General features: G+C 45.4%; 1 protein-coding gene across 1 annotated transcript in view; it reads left to right on the plus strand.

The window, feature by feature from the left end:
• Positions 1 to 6,379: 6,379 nt before the first annotated feature.
• Positions 6,380 to 18,620, plus strand: part of cmc1 (C-x(9)-C motif containing 1) — a 113,211-nt gene continuing 100,970 nt past the window's right edge. Inside the window, exon 1 of the mRNA XM_072509350.1 lies at positions 6,380 to 6,473. Within this exon, the coding sequence (XP_072365451.1) occupies positions 6,455 to 6,473 (19 nt within the window). The 5' untranslated portion in view covers positions 6,380 to 6,454. The remainder of the gene's footprint in view (positions 6,474 to 18,620) is intronic.

Genomic DNA, 18,620 nt, shown 5'->3' on the forward strand with positions numbered 1-18,620 from the left:
TGTGGAAGGGGGGAGAAATCATGTGGGTTGCTTTGTCCTGGATGGTGTTGAGCTTCCTGGGTGTTGTTGGAGTTGCACTCATCCAGGCAAGTGGAGAGTATTCCTTGACATCACGTGGAGTGAATCATATTGGCTGAAGACTGACATCTGTGATGCTGGGGACCTCCAGAGGAGACCGAGATGGAACAGTCACTCAGCACTTCTGGCTGAAGGTTGTTGCGAATGCCTCAGCCTTGTCTTTTGCATATATGTGCTGGGTTCCTCCATTATTGAGGATGGGACTATTTGTCGAGCCTCCTCCTGCAGTGAGTTGTTTAATTGTCCACCACCATTCGCGGCTTGATGTGGTTGGACTAGAGCTTAGATCTGATGCGTTCATTGTGGAATCGCTTAGCTCTGTCTATTACTTGCTGCTTATGCTGTTTGGCACACAAGTAGTCCTGTGTTGTAGCTTCACCAGGTTGACACCTAATTTTTCGGTATGCTTGATGTTGCTCCTGGCATGCCCTCCTGCACTCTTCATTGAACCAGGGTTGATCCCTGGCTTGGTGGTAATGGTAGAGTGGGGTGTTTGGCAAACATTCTCTATTTTGTGCTTCATTCCTATCCCTGCAGCTGCTTTGCAGGAAAGCTGCTTGTGATTGGGTAGAAGCAAGGATTGCTCACAAGCAACAGCTTCTGCAGCAGACCAGCAGAAAATGTCCAGGCATGAATCTCTCCTCTAATAATCTCTGCCAAGCTCCCCAAAACAAGAAGAAAGAGTAAAATACATATTTTAGAGAAGCAAACATTGAATTGTTACTGCAACAAAATACCTGATTTGCCTGTTAAACTTTTATCCATTTGAAGTGAGACTTACTTGTATCAGGGTTAAAACTGTCACACTCATCACTGCAAAGAAAGCAAGTGCTTTACAGCAGTGAATGAAGCATTTTGGCCCATTATGTCAGTGCTGGTTCTTTGCTGCAATTCAAAATGAAACCCACTACTTTGCTGTCTTACATTAGCTCTGTAACTTCCACTGCTTCAAATTATTATTATTTTTAACTTTTCTCTGAATTGAGGTAATGATATTTGCCTCAATATACTCCTATTAGCAAAACATTCACTGTTTCAACAATTCTAAGAAAGAAATATCTCCCAGCATCCATCTCCATCCAAATTCAGATCATCATATCTACCGGTATGAATTTCAAGGCCTCAGGCCTTGAAATTAGATGAGCCTATTGATAACTTTGTAACAAGATAAAAAAATAGCTATAAAATGTAAACATAAGGACACAGACAAAAGGCTGAGTGATCAACTAATTTGGGGTTCTGCACACCTTGACGTGCAAAAAATGCTAATCGAGGAGGACAAGCACACAATATCATAGACTGCCTACACTGCTTGAGCACATTAAGCCACAAGCAGACAAATGAAGACATTAACTACCCAAATGACTAGCCTTTAGTTAAGCCAAGAGAAAGGCAACAGGGTTGATGCAGTGCAGCAGCAATGAAATAATGTACAACAAAAAGAGCGAAAAATGTGTAGCAGCTGTGGATAACCCCATGAATTCGCAGATATAAGGGAAAGTCGCACATTAAAAATCAAGCTCCAGAACTCGTGGAAAGGCCAATCACCAGGCAGAACAAAGGGAGATGGTAGTAGACAAGACACCAGAGCAGGAAATTAGGGCAACTGGACAAGAACTGAAATCTGGAAGATCACGGTTAGTCTGAGAACAGACTAGGGATAGGAACCATACAACTGTATGTAATGGCTAGACGTGATCATTCCCAGAGAAAAGAAATTCACCCAATTCAGATCAGGAAGAGGGTGGGCAAAAAGCCCACAATGCTAAATCTGACGGTGAAAATTATTACTGGACCACAGAATAACACCACCCCACACAGATTATACCAGGAGATCTTTCCTGAAAATTTGGAAGAAAATGGTTCTTCAAAGAAAGATGTTCTAAAACCGAACAATGTCATGCTAACATCTTGGGCTGAATCTTCGTTTTATTTTTTCTGTGTCAGTTTCAGCGAGAAAACCGGCATGTAGATCTCCAATTGGACAGCTGGGGTTTTCGCTCCAGATTCTCTGGCACTCTGTATTTAAATTAGGTTCCTGCTCGTTCTTCAAAGCAGCAATCGGCACAGCAGCAGATATCCAGTGTAGATGAAAAAGATCATGACCAGTATCTACATGAAGTCACACAGAACCAGGAATTCTGGGATCAAGTTAAATGCAGACAAATGCATTGTGAAAGTGACAAAATGCCAGTTCTTCGGAATGGTGTACTAACACCTGACGGAATCAAGCCAAGATCTGAATGAATCATGGCTATCTCTGCGATGGAAAGTCGAGATGAGGAGAGAATTAAGACATTTCCTTGGCTTGATCCAATACATGAGCTCCCACATACGGTACTGTTGCTCATTTTCAATCCCAACAGCATCGCTAAAACTGTTGCTAATATTAATGATAATGTTGGTGAACGACAAGCCTTCCCTTATATCGATCAAATGACCACACAACCAGTTAGTTAGTTCAAAAGATGGTTTATTTACATACACAAGAGTTACCTTGACATGCAAACACAATATCTACTACGAGTTAAACTACACCTATCATCTACGATAACCTATATTTAACTTCAGGGCGACCGGCACTGTGCAAATGGATATGGCCTTTATCTGGATTTCACTTGGCTGGTTCGAAGAAAGTGGCTCTGACTCTGCTGGGCTCATCCGTCAGGTAGCCATCGTTGGTCTTGAACTTGGCTGGCTGTTCCTGCTACAGTTGGCAGGCACAGGCAGGATCCAAAAGAGACAGAACACATGGCTGTGCTCTCTTTTATCCCTCTGGGATTTTGCGCTCTTTGGGGCGGTCCTTAACCTTGGACCCAATAGTTCAACAGGGCTCTGATCACTGTCTTCGATTTCAGCCAATAAAGGGGCGGGTGCCTTGATGGCTGGCCGGGTCCTTAGCAGTCATTGACCTTGGCAGTTCGGCTCTCTGAGTAAAGGGAGTGGCGCCAATCAGTCTGTGGCTGTACCGGTTTCTTGATTGGAGTTCAATTGTCCTGGAAAATGGGCCATTGAAATGTAAACGAGCGGGGGTTTCGATCAGGTCTCGTTACCCTTGTTTCAAATACAGATAAGCTCTGTATCTGTCTGAGTCCTGGGTTGGCCATAATTCCCATGGGTCCTTTGCAGGTGGCCATCTTAGATGGCTACAGTATGTATCAGAGCACACAGCAAATCTGCAGGTGCTGATGAAAGAAGATGTGAGTACCAGTGGTCAGAATCACATAGCAGGAATTTCAACAAACTCAAAAAGTTAAAATGCCAGGAAACAAGTCTGTTATATTACAACAGAAATAAACTTGTCACTATGCAAATGGATGCTTCTACAAAAGGAATGGAAACAGTCCTGGTACAAGAGGAAAGATCAATAGCATTTGCATCCAAAACTCTAACCTCAGCCTGGACCATATCTGTCAACATAAAAAGAGAGCGTTTGGCAGTTGTGTACGTGTGACAAGTTCCATGCATATCTCTGTGAGAAAATGATCATCCTCCACTAGAGCAGACTTACAAGAAAAATCTGTGTAAAGCAGCAGCAAGACTACGAAGGTTACTCTTCTTCAGTTATGATTTTGCTCTGAAATACAAGCCAGGAATAGAAATGGTGCTGGCAGATACCCTACCTTGGTTGTCACCAAAGGAAAAATATATATCTAGGTTTAAAGATTAATCACCTAGTGAATGTAACACCACTGAAATTGAGTCAAATTAGAGTTGAGACCAGCAAAGATGAGGACCAAGACGCTATTGCAGCAAAAGATCCAAAGATGGCCTTATAAGATACAGTAAACACATATGGCAGTATTGATCCATCTGAGATGACATCTCACTGGAAGATGGTGTCCTGCTAGTCAGATCCTGGATAATCTTACCCAAAAGAATGCAGAACATGGGAATGGATAAGTGTAAACTCAAAGCTGGATCAGCTGTGTACTGGATAGGTATCTACAAAGACATTGAAAATTTGGTGTCTTCGTTGAATGCAAGCCAGAAGTACAGAAACACACAGCAGAAAGAGACAATAGCTACTGAAGTACCACCCGGACCATGGCATACTGTGGGAACCACTTTATTCACACACAAGAAAGAATGGTCTCATAGTCAGTCCTACTCAAAGTTTCCTTTTATCTGGAATATGAAAAACTTGAGGGCCGCAACAATCCTCTCGGTTTTACAAGTTATGTTTGCTGAGCAATGGATTCCTGAAAGATTAATATGTGATAATGGCACCCAGCTCACATCCTGGGAAATTAATGAATTCGCTGAGCAGTCCGAGTTCAACATCATCACCCCATAACCCTCAAGGATATGGGTTTATAGAAAGACAGATCCAGATGGTCAAAATAATCCTTATGCAATGTGGAGAGACAAAGGAAGACAAACCTTGCCTTACCATAAGACCATAATTGTCACTTTGATCCACACCTCTCATGGCTGACACGAAATCACCTGCAAATTTTCTGAATGGAAGAAAATCTAACACTACTCTGCCAAGCAAAGTACATCCTCCAAGTGATGAGGAGGAAGTGAGACACTGAAGCAAATGAGAGGTAAGAATTTCAACAAACATGCTAAATCCCTGCCGCACAGCACCAGGGAACCGGGTTCACGAGTGACTGACTGTCTGGAGTTTGCACTTTCTCCCCGTGTCTGCAGGGTTTCCTCCGGTGCTCTGGTTTCCTCCCAGTCCAAAGATGGGGAGGTTAGGTGGATTGGCAATACTAAATTACCCCTTAGTGTTCAAAGATGTATAGGTTAGCTTATGAGGTTGCGGGGATGAGGTAGATGAGTGGGCCTAGGTGCAGTGCTCTTTTGGAGGGTTGGTGCAGACCCAATGGGCCGAATGGCCTACTTCTGCACTGCAGCTATTCTGATAATTCGTAAATAAATTAAGAGAAACAGAGTCCACATTCGACCTGCACCAGAGTTGTCAGCGCAGACCCAATGGTTGAAGGGCCTTTTTTGCACTGTACGAATCTGTCATTCAAATGGCAGAACAGGCTTGAAGGGCCGAATGGTCTCCCCCTGTTCCTATGTTTCTATGTATCTACAGCAATACATTTTATTTGGAGGACGTGAGCGGATTTGAAGAACTTGTTCAACATGCGAACAGGTTCAGCCAGATGGAGGAGGGTGGTGGTGGATGGAGATTGATCAGACCTCTGCTCAAGAAAAATGCAGACAGCCCTCAGACTGTCCTGGTAAGGGTAAAGTTGTTGAAAGATAGGACATCCATGGTGAAGATAAGGTAGTTATAGTTAGGGCCAGGAATTTGGAAATTCATAGAATCCGTGCAGTACAGAAAGAGGCCATTCGGCCCATCAAGTCTGCACGAACCCTCTGAGAGAGCCCCTTACCTAGGCGCACTCCTGGAAACCCATAACCCCATCTAACCTTTGAGCACAAGTGACAATTTTACCATAGTCAATCCACTTAACCTCGACTTTGTTCAGCTTCCCTTTTATTACTTTTCCCAACCCCTTTCTCTTTGCTTTTCACAATAACTTCATACTTATGACAATGAAAGGTTAGATATATTATATACAAATCTTGTTCCACAGCTGCTGCCAGACCTGCTGAGAATTTCCAGCACCTGCAGTATTTAGAACATTACAGCGCAGTACAGGCCCTTAGGCCCTCGATGTTGCGCCAACCTGTGAAACCACTCTAAAGCCCATCTACACTATTCCCTTATCGTCCATATGTCTATCCAATGACCATTTGAATGCCCTTAATGTTGGCGAGTCCACTACTGTTACAGGCAGGGCATTCCACGCCCTTACTACTCTCTGAGTAAAGAACCTACCTCTGACATCTGTCTTATGTCTATCTCCCCTCAATTTAAAGCTATGTCCCCTCGTGCTGGACATCACCATTCGAGGAAAAAGGCTCTCACTGTCCACCCTATCTAATCCTCTGATCATCTTGCATGCCTCAATTAAGTCACCTGTTAACCTTCTTCTCTTAAATTTGGATTTTGCTCCATATTAGCTGTGTTTACCCTTCTCGAGCAGTATTTCTCAGGCTGCTGCCCCCCAAATTCCCCGGCACAAGGTCGATGTTACACCTCAGCAGAGTTTTCACCATGCTGGCGGATGAAAGGCAGCTGGAAGCTCGGGCACAACAATCTGGGGAGAGAGGGGGCCACCATTAAATTAAAATGAAAATCTTGGTCACCTCCACAGGTTAAAATTAACTCGAACATTTGTTTTTTTTAAACGCAGCGGAATCGGAAAACAGCCACAAGACCTCACTGGCTCGCAGCGCTCGCGCACATCACCCGCTTCTGCGCCAACGTTCAGAACGCCGGAAGTGTGGCGCGCGGTTGCCAGGGTGAAAGGTGAAGGGGGCGGGGCCTGTCGGCACGGAAGCAACGATGGAACCCGCCAGTCAAGGTAAAGTCGGAGTGGCGGGCCGGGCCGCATGTTAACGCCCAGGTTAACCCTCAGCCCATCAGGAGAAGGGGATTAATTCTCATTCGGTTCACGATGGATAAGTGCCACATTGTCCTGTTACAGCATTAAGGATAAGTGTAGCTCCGGAATTCTGAATGTCAATCCCGGGCATCAGGGCCAAAGCAGAGTCCTGTTGGACTTGAAAAGTTAACTCAACGTCTCTCTCCACAGATAACGCCTGATCTGCTGGGTTTTCCCAGCATTTACTGTTTTTTTTTTAAATTTCAGGGCATCAAATGTATGCTGTCAAGGAACACAGCACCCATGCTCAGCTCTTCATCTCCTACCTCCCGGACTGTACTTGGCTCTTCCATTACCCCCCATCCCCTCCACTCGGTACCTCACGTGCCCCTCCCCCATGCCCCTTGGGATGCACCCCCCCCCCCTTGCACCACGTAGGTGTGCCCCTCCCCATGCCACTCGGGGATGTGCCCCATGCCCCCCAAACCCCCACCTTTGAACCTTGGGGGCACCCCCCCCTTGCACCAGATTGAGAGGAGGTTTGATATAGGTGTTCAAAATCTTGAGGTCTGCACAGAGTAGATGGGGAGAAACTGTTCTCATTGATTGAAGAGTGCAGACGCAAGAGGGCCCCAATTAAAGGTCATTGGCAAAAGAACCAAAGGCAGTATGAGACTTTTTTTATCCAATTAACTTGGGACATGGAAACGGGAGCGGGTCATTCAGCCCTTCGAGTTTGCTCTGCCATGCAACAATACCATAACTGATCTGGTTAGCATCTGGAATCAACTGTTGGAGAATGTGTTAAGAGGTAAATTCAATGGTGACATTCAAAAGGAAATTGGATAATTATCTGAAAAAAGAATTGTGGGCTACGAGAAAAACCTGGGGAGCTGCTCACGCAGAGGACAGAGACAAGATGGGTCAAATGGCCCCTGTCCTGTAACCTCTCTGATTCTATTATGTAACATTTACCATTTAAAATGTGAACTACATCACTATTATTCCCGCTTCTACTCTGAGCTAAAGATGTGCTATGTTATTACTCATTTATGGCAGCATTAGCTTGTTGAAACTAGGTTTTTCCAAGTTTCCTTTTTTAACTGGGGAATTTTGTTGAATTCATAGAACATACAGTGCAGAAGGAGGCCATTCGACCCATCGAATCTGCACCGACCCACTTCAGCCCTCACTTCCACCCTAACCCTATAACCCCTCCTAACCTTTTTTGGACACTAAGGGCAATTTAGCATAGCCAATCCACTTAACCTGCATGTCTTTGGACTGTGGGAGGAAACTGGAGCACCCGGAGGAAACCCACGCAGACACTGGGAGAATGTGCAGATTCCGCACAGGCAGTGACCCAGCGGGGAATCGAACCTGGGACCCTGGCGCTGATTCAGTAACATCATAAGTCTTAATCAAGTCTTTGTAGTCTTAAGTAGGTTAACTGTATGTATTTGTCAACTACAAGAATTATCTACAAAAGTATGGTAAAGGGTTCAAGCTCGTAGTTGTCTCCATGCTTGTGCACATGGCTCTTGTCTAATACTAAACTGACCCTGAGTGTGGGCCATGTATTCTCTTACATCACTGTGAGCGGTACTGTACTCAGTACCATGTTAATACTACAGGTCAGTGTTTTCAAACTAATTTTCCCGGGGCCCACTTTTACAAACTGACTGACCATGCGATATCCATGCTGGCTGGACTTCGCGAACCATGCTGGCTGACCTTCGCGACCTATACCGGTCAACCTTTGTGATCCAAGCTGGCTGACTTTCGTGACCCACTCCGGCTGACTTTCGTGACACACCATTTTCGCTTACCTTTAGTGCGACAGGTGAGCCTGCTTAGTCCTCACGATTTTGTTTGCTTTGATATTTAATGTTACATTTCTGCTAAGGACTTCAGCTGATGATTCAAGTTCTCACTGTATCCTCTGAAAAAAAAATCAAGAGGTTTGTCCTCGAACTCGCCATGTCTTCAAATGCCTTTGAACTTTTGAGGTTTTTAAACTTTAATTTGCCAGTACTTCCCTACATATAACACACACGGGCTTTACATCCTGATTTGCAATGGCAAAATTAACAATGCCATAACTCAAGAAATCGTCTTTACACTGCTGTGTTCCCGATTTCAGTTTCTTAAATGAGCTGTATCCAGAGCTCGGAGCTTTGGATACAGCTCACACCAGCACTGCCTTGTCATGCCGTGGACTCTCCTGCTAAAATCTCCAGCAGATTCAATTGTGAGATCCTCCCTGTTTCTGTCTCTGGGTCTCTCTTCCTTACTACAAAATGACCCATCTTCAGTTCTTCTCACAACCGATGTGACTGCCACAACCAATTGCTTCATGACCCTGCTGACAACTGCCTGTGACCCACCCAGGGATTACAACCCTCAGTTTGAAAACCCTGCTGTAGGTGCTGGACCCTGATACTACACTTCTCCTCCTCCTCCAACTCCTCCTCCTCCTCTCCCCCCCCCCCCCCCCCCCCACCGCATGTCTTCATCCAATGTCTTTCAAGTTATTCTAATTTATTCCCATGTATTTACATTGTTATTACGACACCACCTCCCCCATCCAAGTCTCAGAGTACATAACATAAAGCAGCCTTTTGGAGTGCAGCTGAGGAAACTGAGTGCAGACTTGCAGTATGGTGAGTGGTGGAGTTTAAAGTGTTAATTTTGTTCTTACATTTTTTTTTTGAAATCTACTCTAGCCTCCAATTAGCAGTAACTGGAAATTACTGTTAAATCAGCTAAGTTCCAATTTTCTTGCAGGAGCATCACAGTAACACAGTGGTCAACACTGTTGCTTCACAGCATCAGGGACCCGGGTTCGATTCCCGGCTTGGGGCACTGTCTGTGCGCTGTCTGCAAGTTCTCTCTGCGTGGGTTTCCTCCGGGTGCTCCGATTTCCTCTCACAAGTCCTAAAAGATGTGCTGTTAGGTGAATTGGACATTCTGAATTCTCCCCCTGTGTACCCGAACAGGTGTCGTAGTGTGGCAACTGGTGAATTTTCACAGTAACTTCATTGCAGCGTTAATATAAGCCTACTTGTGACACTAATAAAGATTATTATTAATATTATTATTAGACTGGGTGGGGCGGCACAGTGACGCAGTGGTTAGCACTGCTGCTTCACGGCGCTGAGTACCCGGGCTCGATTCCGGCCCCGGGTCACTGTCCGTGTGGAGTTTGCACATTCTCCCTGTGTCTGAGTCGGTCTCACCCGTCACAACCCAAAGATGTGCAGGGTAGGTGAATTGGACATGCTAAATTGCCCCTTAATTGGAAAAATTGAATTGGGTACTCTAAATTTATATTTTTTAAAAAGATGCTTTCAGTCCCATTTCCTGAACTACTAGCTCTACTCGCCAGTGCAAGAAGAGATCGGGGAACCATTTTTAAATGTTGCCCCAATCTTTAGAGCCCCACCACAGCCTCCAGACCCCCCACCCCCACAACACACCTATGAGGAGGTCCTCGAGACTCCCACATCCCACTTCAAGGGGAGGGCACCCCTAGGCGCCATCTCTGGCGCCAGCAAAATGCCACCTTGGCACTGCCAGCCTGGATGAGGCGTTCATAGAAAGAGAACAACGAACGTCTCAGGACCAGGCCCTTCAGCCCAACCAGCCTACATCGATCCAGATTCCTTATTTAGACTTACCACCTATTGTCCAAACGATCTGTATCCCTCCATTCCCTGCCCGTTCATGTGTCTATCAAGATACATCTTAAACTTTGCTATCGTGTCTGCCTCCACTGCGTCCACTGGCAAAGCATCCCAGGCATCCACCACCCTCTGCGTAAAAATCTTTCCTTGTATATCTCCCCTAAACTTTCCCCCTCTCACCGTGAACCTGTGCCCCCTTGTAATTGAGTCTTCCACCCTGGGAAAAAGCTTCTGACTATTCACCCTGTTTATACCTCTGGTAATTTTGTAGACCTCAATCAAGTCTCTCTTCGGCCTCCGTCTTTACAATGTAAACAATCCTAGTTTATTCACCTCTCAGAGCCAACACCTTCCAGACCAGGGAAAATCCTGATAAACCTTCTTTGCACTCTCTCCAAAGCATCCACGTGCTTCTGGTAGTGTGACGACCAGAACTGCACGCAATATTCCAAATGTGGCCTGGTAAAGTTTTATACAACTGTAACATGACCTTCCAACTCTTGTACTTAATGTCCTGGCTGATGAAGGCAAGCATGCCGTATGCCTTCTTGACCACCTTATCCACCTGCATTGCCACTTTCATGGAACTATAGATCTGAACGGCCAGATCCCTCTGTATGTCAATGCTCCTGAGGGTTCTGCCATTTTACTGTATAATTCCCATCTGAATTTGATCCTCCAAAATGCATCACCTCGCATTTGTCCGGATTGAATGCCATCTGCCATTTCTCTGTCCAACTCTCCCATCTATCTATATTCTGCTATATTCTCTTGACAGTCCCCTTCACTCTTTGCAACTCCACCTATTTTGGTATCATGTGCAAACTTGCTAATCAGACCATCTACAGTTTCCTCCAGACAATTTATATATATATATATATATATATATATATTACAAACTACAGTGGTCCCAGCACTGATTCCTGTGGAACACCACTAGTTATAGATCTCCATTCTGAAAAGCTCCCTTCCACTGTTGATCTCTGTCTCCTATTGCCAAGCCAATTCTTTATTCATCTAGCCAGCACATCCCGAATGCCATGCGACTTTACCTTTTATACCAGTCTGCCATGAGGGACCTTGCCAAGCGCCTTACTAAAGTCCTTGTAGACGTCATCCACAGCCTTTCCCTCACCAATTAATTTTGTCACCTCAAAAAACACATTAGACATGGCTTTCCCCGCACAAAACCATGATGCCTATCATGAACATGTCCATTCGCTTCCAAATATGAATAAATCCTCTCCTTCGGTATCTTCTCCAACAGATTCTCTGCCACTGACATTAGGCTCACCGGTCTATAATTACCTTCCCTTCTTAAACAGGGACAAAATTGGCTATTCTCCAGTCCTCTGGAACCTCGCCTGTGGTCATAGATGATGCAAAGACATCTGTTAAGGCCCCAGCTATTTCCTCTCTTGCTTCCCACAGTAACCTAGGATATATCCCATCCGGCCCAGGGGTCTTGTTTACCTGAATACATGTACGATATGCAACACTTCCTTCTTCATTATGCTGACATATCCCATCCCTAATGTCGACATCCGTCATGTCCCTCTCCATTTGGTCAATACTGATGCAAAGCACTCATTAAGGATCTCGCCTACTTTCTCTGACTCCACGCATAACTTCCCTCCTTTTTCCTTGAGTGGACATACTCTTTCCCTAGCTACCCTCTTGCTCCTTATATATGTATAAAAGGCCTTCTGATTTTCCTTGACCCTGCTTGCCAGTGATATTTCATGGCCTCTTTTAACCCTCCTAACTCCCCGTTTGAGTTTGTTCCTACTTTCCCTATGTTCTTCAAAAGCTTTGTCTGTTTTGATTGCTTAGACTTATGTATGCTTCCTTTTCTTTTTAACTAGTCTTATAATTTCCCCTGTCATCCATGGTTCCCTAATCGTGCCATTTCTGTCCTTCATTTCGCCTGTCCTGCATTCTAGTCAACTTTCTTTAAAAGACTCCCTCATATCAAATGTGGATTTACCATCAAACAGCCGCTCCCAATTCACATTCTCCAGCTCTTGCCGAGTTTTGGTGTCGTTTGCCTTCCCCCAATTTAGCACCCTCACTCGAGGGCACTCTTGTCCTTATCCATAAGTATTCGAAAACTTACGGAATTATGATCACTATTCCAAAATGTTCCCGACCCAAACTTTGGTCACCTGCTTTTGAGATAGTTTCTGCGAGTAGCATGTTCCAGAACCAACCAGAGGGCAGTTTATATTCGACTTAGTATTGTGTAATGCGAGCACTCAGCAAAAAGGCGGGGGTCAGACTATGGCATAGATTGCTGTTGACGTAGGGCACTCTCAGACAGCCCAATGACCGCAAGGCGACATGCATGCCATCTATTAGTCCCTGGACCGAGGGAATCCCGCCGATGGCGAAAAATCCTGTTGCCCGGGCATCTTGTTGAGCCTGGTCTCTGTCAAAGTTTATATAGTTCGCTGCCCGGGCAAACAAGGTATCCATCACTTCAGGATGTGGGGCGGGCCCCTGCACATAGGCCATTTTCTCGAGTCTCTGTTGACATGCTGCCGCTGCCTCCTCTGGCGTCTGGCTGCCTGGCCTATGAGTAGCACCATGAAGGCAGCTTCCGCAGGGTCCAAGATATTATTCATTGTGTGTAATATCTGTAGGGAATTGGAGAGGGTGAGAGACTGACAACCAGCGGTGTACACCATCCTGGGACCCTCCATTTCCTCCATTGCTCCCCCCTCCCCCCAATCTCCTATTGCTCCTTCCTCCTCCATTCCCCCATTGCTACCCTCCCCCAACCCCCCATTGCTCCCTCCTCTTCCATTTCCCCTCTCCCATTCCCCCATTGCTCCCATTCCCCAATTGCTCCCCCTCTCCCCCCCCACCCCCCCATTCACCCTTTCCCCACTACACCCCAGCCCTATTCCCCCATTGCTCCCCCCCAACATCCCGTGCATTCCGACACGCCCTGCCCATGCACGGCCAGCCACAGTGGGGCCCCTGCTCACAGGACCCCACACCTTGTACCCCAGACACCTGGGTAACGTTACCTGGACCGGGCGCTGGTGCCCTGCCCTGTGTACACACTCACTCTGTCGCCAAAATTTATCCGGTGCTGTGTCCCAGCCCCTTGGTGTTCGGATGTTGGCAGTGGTTGCCTCCCGCAGCGTTCAGGCACAGTGTTCAGGCATCACGGTATGTTTGGGAAGTTGTTTGGGTTAGGAGGGGTTATTGGGTTACGGGGATAGGGTGGAAGTGAGGGCTTATGTGGGTCGGTGTAGTCTTGATGGGCCGAATGGCCTATTTCTGCACTGTATGTTCTACGTTCTAAACAATGACTCCCACATGGTGCATGGCACGCCTAACCATGGGAATCCACTTGGGTTGTGTGAAGTGCTCACTTGACCACGATTGCCAATTCCCAATTAGGAACAGCATTCAGCCACATGGCCAGAGGCCTCCGCGGTCAGGGGGAGTTATGGTTGATTGGTGGAGCTAGCAGGCTGCAGCTGGGCTTGCTTCAGGAACGGGAACACAAGATCCAGAGGTTGGCATGGCGGACCCGTGAGCGCTGAGACACCCATTCTCCCCTAACCTAAACCATGGGCAGCCACTCACCTGCTCTGCAACCTGCCCTTCCACCCACCGATGACGACCCACCCAACCGAGGCCAGCCTGCGGGGGTTCCCCCACTCCCCTCCAAGCACCAGGGCAGCAACGCCAGTGCCCCGGGCTTATTGCCCAGTAGCGAAGATGGCTGCTCATCTCCTCGTGTCCCTGCAGCAGTCCTTCCACCGGCTTCACATTTTTAAAAAGGTGTACCAATCGACACCTGCGTGACTACATGCTGGGGAGGCCCTTAAATTGGGGGTCGCTCCCGTTAATTGTATGGAGATGTGATTAAGTGGTGATTATTGGTTTATCGCCACACTGCAGCGGGATCCTTATTTCGCCAACAGGGGTGGGCCAGTTAGATCACAAACAGATCAGCGCCTTGCACAGTTCACGATTTTGGCCTCTTCCGCGATCTAACAGCCTTGTCGTACACTTGCTTAAGCGCATTGCGGCCATTAAATCACGGCCAAAGATTTAGCTCATCCATGTTAGGTCTGCAGATTCTGCACTCTGCGAATTGAAGCTGAACTTCCAAGAGATTCTTTTTTAATTCACTCATTGGATCTGGGTATTGCTGGCTAGGCCTGCATTTATTGCACATCCCTGAATTTGCCATCTTGAACCGTTGCAGTCTGTGTGGTGTAGGTACACCCACTGTGCTGTTAGGGAGAGACTTCCAGGATTTTGTCCAAGTGACAGTGAAGGAACACTGACATATTTCCAAGTCAGATGGTGTGTAGCTTGGAGGGGAACTTTCAGGTGATGGTTTTCTCATGCATCTGCTGCCGTTCTTCTAGATGGTAGCAGTCGTAGGTTTGGAAGCTGCTGTCTGAGGTCACTTGGCAGGTTTCTGGAATGCATCTTGGATATAGTATACACTGTTGCCAGTGCATCAATGGCAGAGGGAGTAAATATTTGTGGGTGGGGTGCTAATGGCACCTTCTGCAGTGAGGAATTTTAAATTTCTGCCTTCAGCTTTCAAGCCGTTCTTTGGAGCTTCTCCCTCGCAAGTTTCCTCTGCCCATCTTCTACTTTAGTTTTATATCAGGTCATAATGCTTTGAATTTTTTGCAAAATTTTAGTTTTTCTCCGCATTTTTTGCGAAGTTTTGGTTTTTCCATTCTCTGCTACTGTGTTGTAAAGATGTTGGATACCATTTGGTAGATCTTAATGTATTTGAATGATTAGAATTCCTACAGTGCAGAAGGAGGTCATTCGGCCCATCGAGACTGTACCAACCTGCTGAAAGAGCACCTTAACTAGGCCCACTCCCCGGCCCTATCCCTGAAACCTCACCTAACCTGCACATATTTGGGCTGTGGAAGGAAACCGGAGCACCTGTAGGAAACCCACGCAGACACTGGGAGAATGTGCAAACTCCTCACAGACAGTCATTCAAGGTCAGAATTGAACCTGTGTCCCTGGAAAATCTTCGGTGGGTTAACTGTATGAATTCACTAACTACAAGAACCATGTACATACACACCATGAAGGGTTCAAACTAAGAGTTTTCCCCATGCTTGCTTGTGCATACGGCTCAGTCCAACACCAGACTGACCACTTGCTGTAGGTCATGTGTTCTCTTAACCCCTCAATGTGTGGGTAGTACTGTACTCAGTCCCACGTTAACCCTACGTTTGCCAGACCTTTTATACTACAAATATAATGCCTCAGGTTACTTACTATTCCATTGCACCAGCATATCTCAGGTACCTGACCATTATTGTGCAAGCCTTGGTGTTTTATATTTAATTTCCCTCTCGTGCATCACAGTAGAATCTTAGCCTTTCCTGTATAAAATTTATCCAGATTCAATTTGCAGTAAAGGTAGCTAGATCGCATTTGGGAGGTAAAGCCCTGGATGTCCCACCTCCCTGGATTTCCCACCTCCGCATCCACCCTGCTATTCCCCAACCCTCAACAAGCCTCTCATCCAGGGACACTAAAACCAATGGAAATGTTCCTATAGTTACCCTGGCTGATATCTGTAAAGACCATTGATTGAACCTACGACCTTGCTGAGTAACCCCATGGTCTACTGTGCTAATGAAGAAAATAGATTTATTTTTATCAGTGGTAAAGGGGAAGTACACTACTGGAGCAGCTTACAAACTGTGCCTTCCAACCGTAGTTCCAGCAGTTTTGAGCATTCTTACCTTTTAGTTGATTGACTATTCTCGTCATATGGAAATTAGTGAGGGACAGGGTTGAAGGTTTAATTTAATTTAATGGTTTCTGAATATCAAACATCCATTCTGACTGAACAAAATCCTGCAAGACCTGCTTGGCAATGTTAATCAATTAGAGAGACATGTACAAATTTACTCATTTGCAAGTAAATTGCTGAGCTTACTTTTATAACCAAAGTGACTGCACATCAAATGAATTGTGACTGTGAGGCACCTTGGGATGTTCTGAGGATGCAAAAGGCCCTATGTAAATGAAATTTCCTTATTTCAGATATCCCCGCCTTGGGGAAAATATATCCTGTCCACTAGATGTCATTCCAGAGATCAGGAATGCCTTCCTTAAGGCAGTGTTTTTCAAACTATTTTTCCCGGGACCCACTTTTTCCAACCAGCTGACCTTCGCAACCCATGCTGGCTGACCTTCGCGACACAGTCAGCGTTCGCTTACCTTTAATGTGAAAGTGGAGCCTGCTTGGTCCTCACGATTTAACTTGAATCAGATTCAAAGGAGCAGAGGGCAACATACATATTAGTTGCAGACTTCACCTGTTTCCTTTGTGCCTTCTTCATCTTTATGAAATTGGAAAATCCAACCTTATACATTTAGGTTGTCGTGAAGGGCAGTAGCAACAAAATGCTTGTTTTACTCAGAACTAGATACTACTGGGAGATGCTGCTCCAGACTGCTGACAGCCTCCTGGGCTTTTGGCTTGTTTTTAATGTGGTATCACAGGTCAGGTATAGCAGCGTAGTCTTTTAATTTGGAGTCAGCTGTAAGTTAATAACTGACTCGGATCTCAACATCAAAAGGAATTTTTCACCCACCACTTCTCTTTCAAAATCTGAAACTTCTCCTTTCAGTTGCCTGTACTTCCCTGTATATAACACACATGGCTTTGCATCCTTATTTGCATTGGCACAATTGACAAAACCATACCACAAGAAATCATCTTTCTACTGCTTTGTTCCCGAGTTAATTTTCTTCTTTACAGGCTGCTAATCAGAGGCTCTGGAGCTCTGTGCAGAGCTAACACTGGCACTGCTCTGTCCTACCCTGGACTCTTCACAGCATGGTTGGCACGGTAGCACAGTGGTTAGCACTGTTGCTTCACAGCACCAGGGTCCTAGGTTCAATTCCCGGTTTGGGTCACTGTCTGTGCGGAGTCTGCATGTTCTCCCTGTGTCTGCATGGGTTTCCTCCGGGTGCTCCGGTTTCCTCCCACAAGTCCCGAAAGACGTGCTGTTAGGTCATTTTAATTTTCTCTCTGTGCACCTGAACAGGCGCCAGAATGTGGCACCTAGGGACTTTTCACAGTAACTTCATTGCAGTAGAACATAGAACATTACAGCGCAGTACAGGCCCTTCGGCCCTCGATGTTGCGCCCACTAGGCTCACGTGCATCTGTGATTTGCCATTTTATAATACTGCCACAGGTTGATCTGTGCAGTGAATTTTATGATCTTGCATGGGAACAGTATTTTAAGAGAACAATGTTATAAATAATGCTTATGGATTAAAGCTGCTGTGCTTGTGATAGATGCTTCACTAGGAATGAGGGAACTGGCCGTTTATCAAAGATTGATGGGAAGGCACATTCTTAAATAATTAAATGTGTTTTAATCAATTTTAGTTTTTTTATTATTACCTCCAAACTTATCCATGTTGTGGATACAGTTTATATTGGTCATATAAAAAGGTACCCGTGCTGCTGACCACGCTCTGCATCACAAACCAGCTGCCTAGCCAACTGAGCTAAACTGGCCCACAATTATATTGGACATATAATACAAATTAGATTACTGTATATTGGTAAAAAGTGAATGACTGTGAGTGACTTAATACAGGAATATTTATGCTTGCAAATTGCAGCAAAAGTTAACAAACTCATGATTCGATGTTGTACAGTGAACCAGAATTTGCTTTGATTATGATTTTTCAGGTATCTAATTTTCGCAAACATCCCTGTTGTGGGTGATATTACTGTGTTGTATACCAGAGATCAACTTTGGAACATGTGTTGCATGTTAGGCTTTGATGTGGTATAAAGTGACTTGAGATGAGAATTTCACTTTGCAAATAAAGTGCTTCTCAAATTACATTTTACAAATGTTGGAAAATGTTTGGAGAAAAATGGAAGTAGGGAAAGGGGAAGGATCAACAGATGCACCAATCAGAGAGGGCAAGTAAGTGGTTTGAATGACCTACAAACTATATAATTGAAGACAATTAGATGATATAAAAGATCATCATGTGAAGTGGACCAGGCACAAAAGGGCAAAAATTACTGGAGGGTGAAAAGATGAAAAAGGACCACATGAGGAAAACATGGAAAAATAGAAGAGGGAAAGAAAAAGCTGCAAATACAGCAGGTTTTTTTTGTATTCATTCATGGGATGTGGGCATTGTTGGCAAGGCCACATTTATTGCACATCCCTAGTCTCCCTGAGCTGTAGCTGGACATTTGTGAATAGCTGCTGTTCTTGTGCTGGTGCTGCCAAGGTGGCATTGAGTCAGAAAGACCAGGATTCTGAGCTAGCAGTGATAAACGAATAGTGATATATGTACCAGTCATGATAGATTGTGTCTTAAAAAGCTGTGGTGTTTCATTGATATTGCGATTGCTGTCCTTCTCCATGTTAGAGGTCTGCGCAGT

Source organism: Scyliorhinus torazame, chromosome 6, assembly GCF_047496885.1.
Source record: "Scyliorhinus torazame isolate Kashiwa2021f chromosome 6, sScyTor2.1, whole genome shotgun sequence".
Lineage (NCBI taxonomy): Eukaryota > Metazoa > Chordata > Chondrichthyes > Carcharhiniformes > Scyliorhinidae > Scyliorhinus > Scyliorhinus torazame.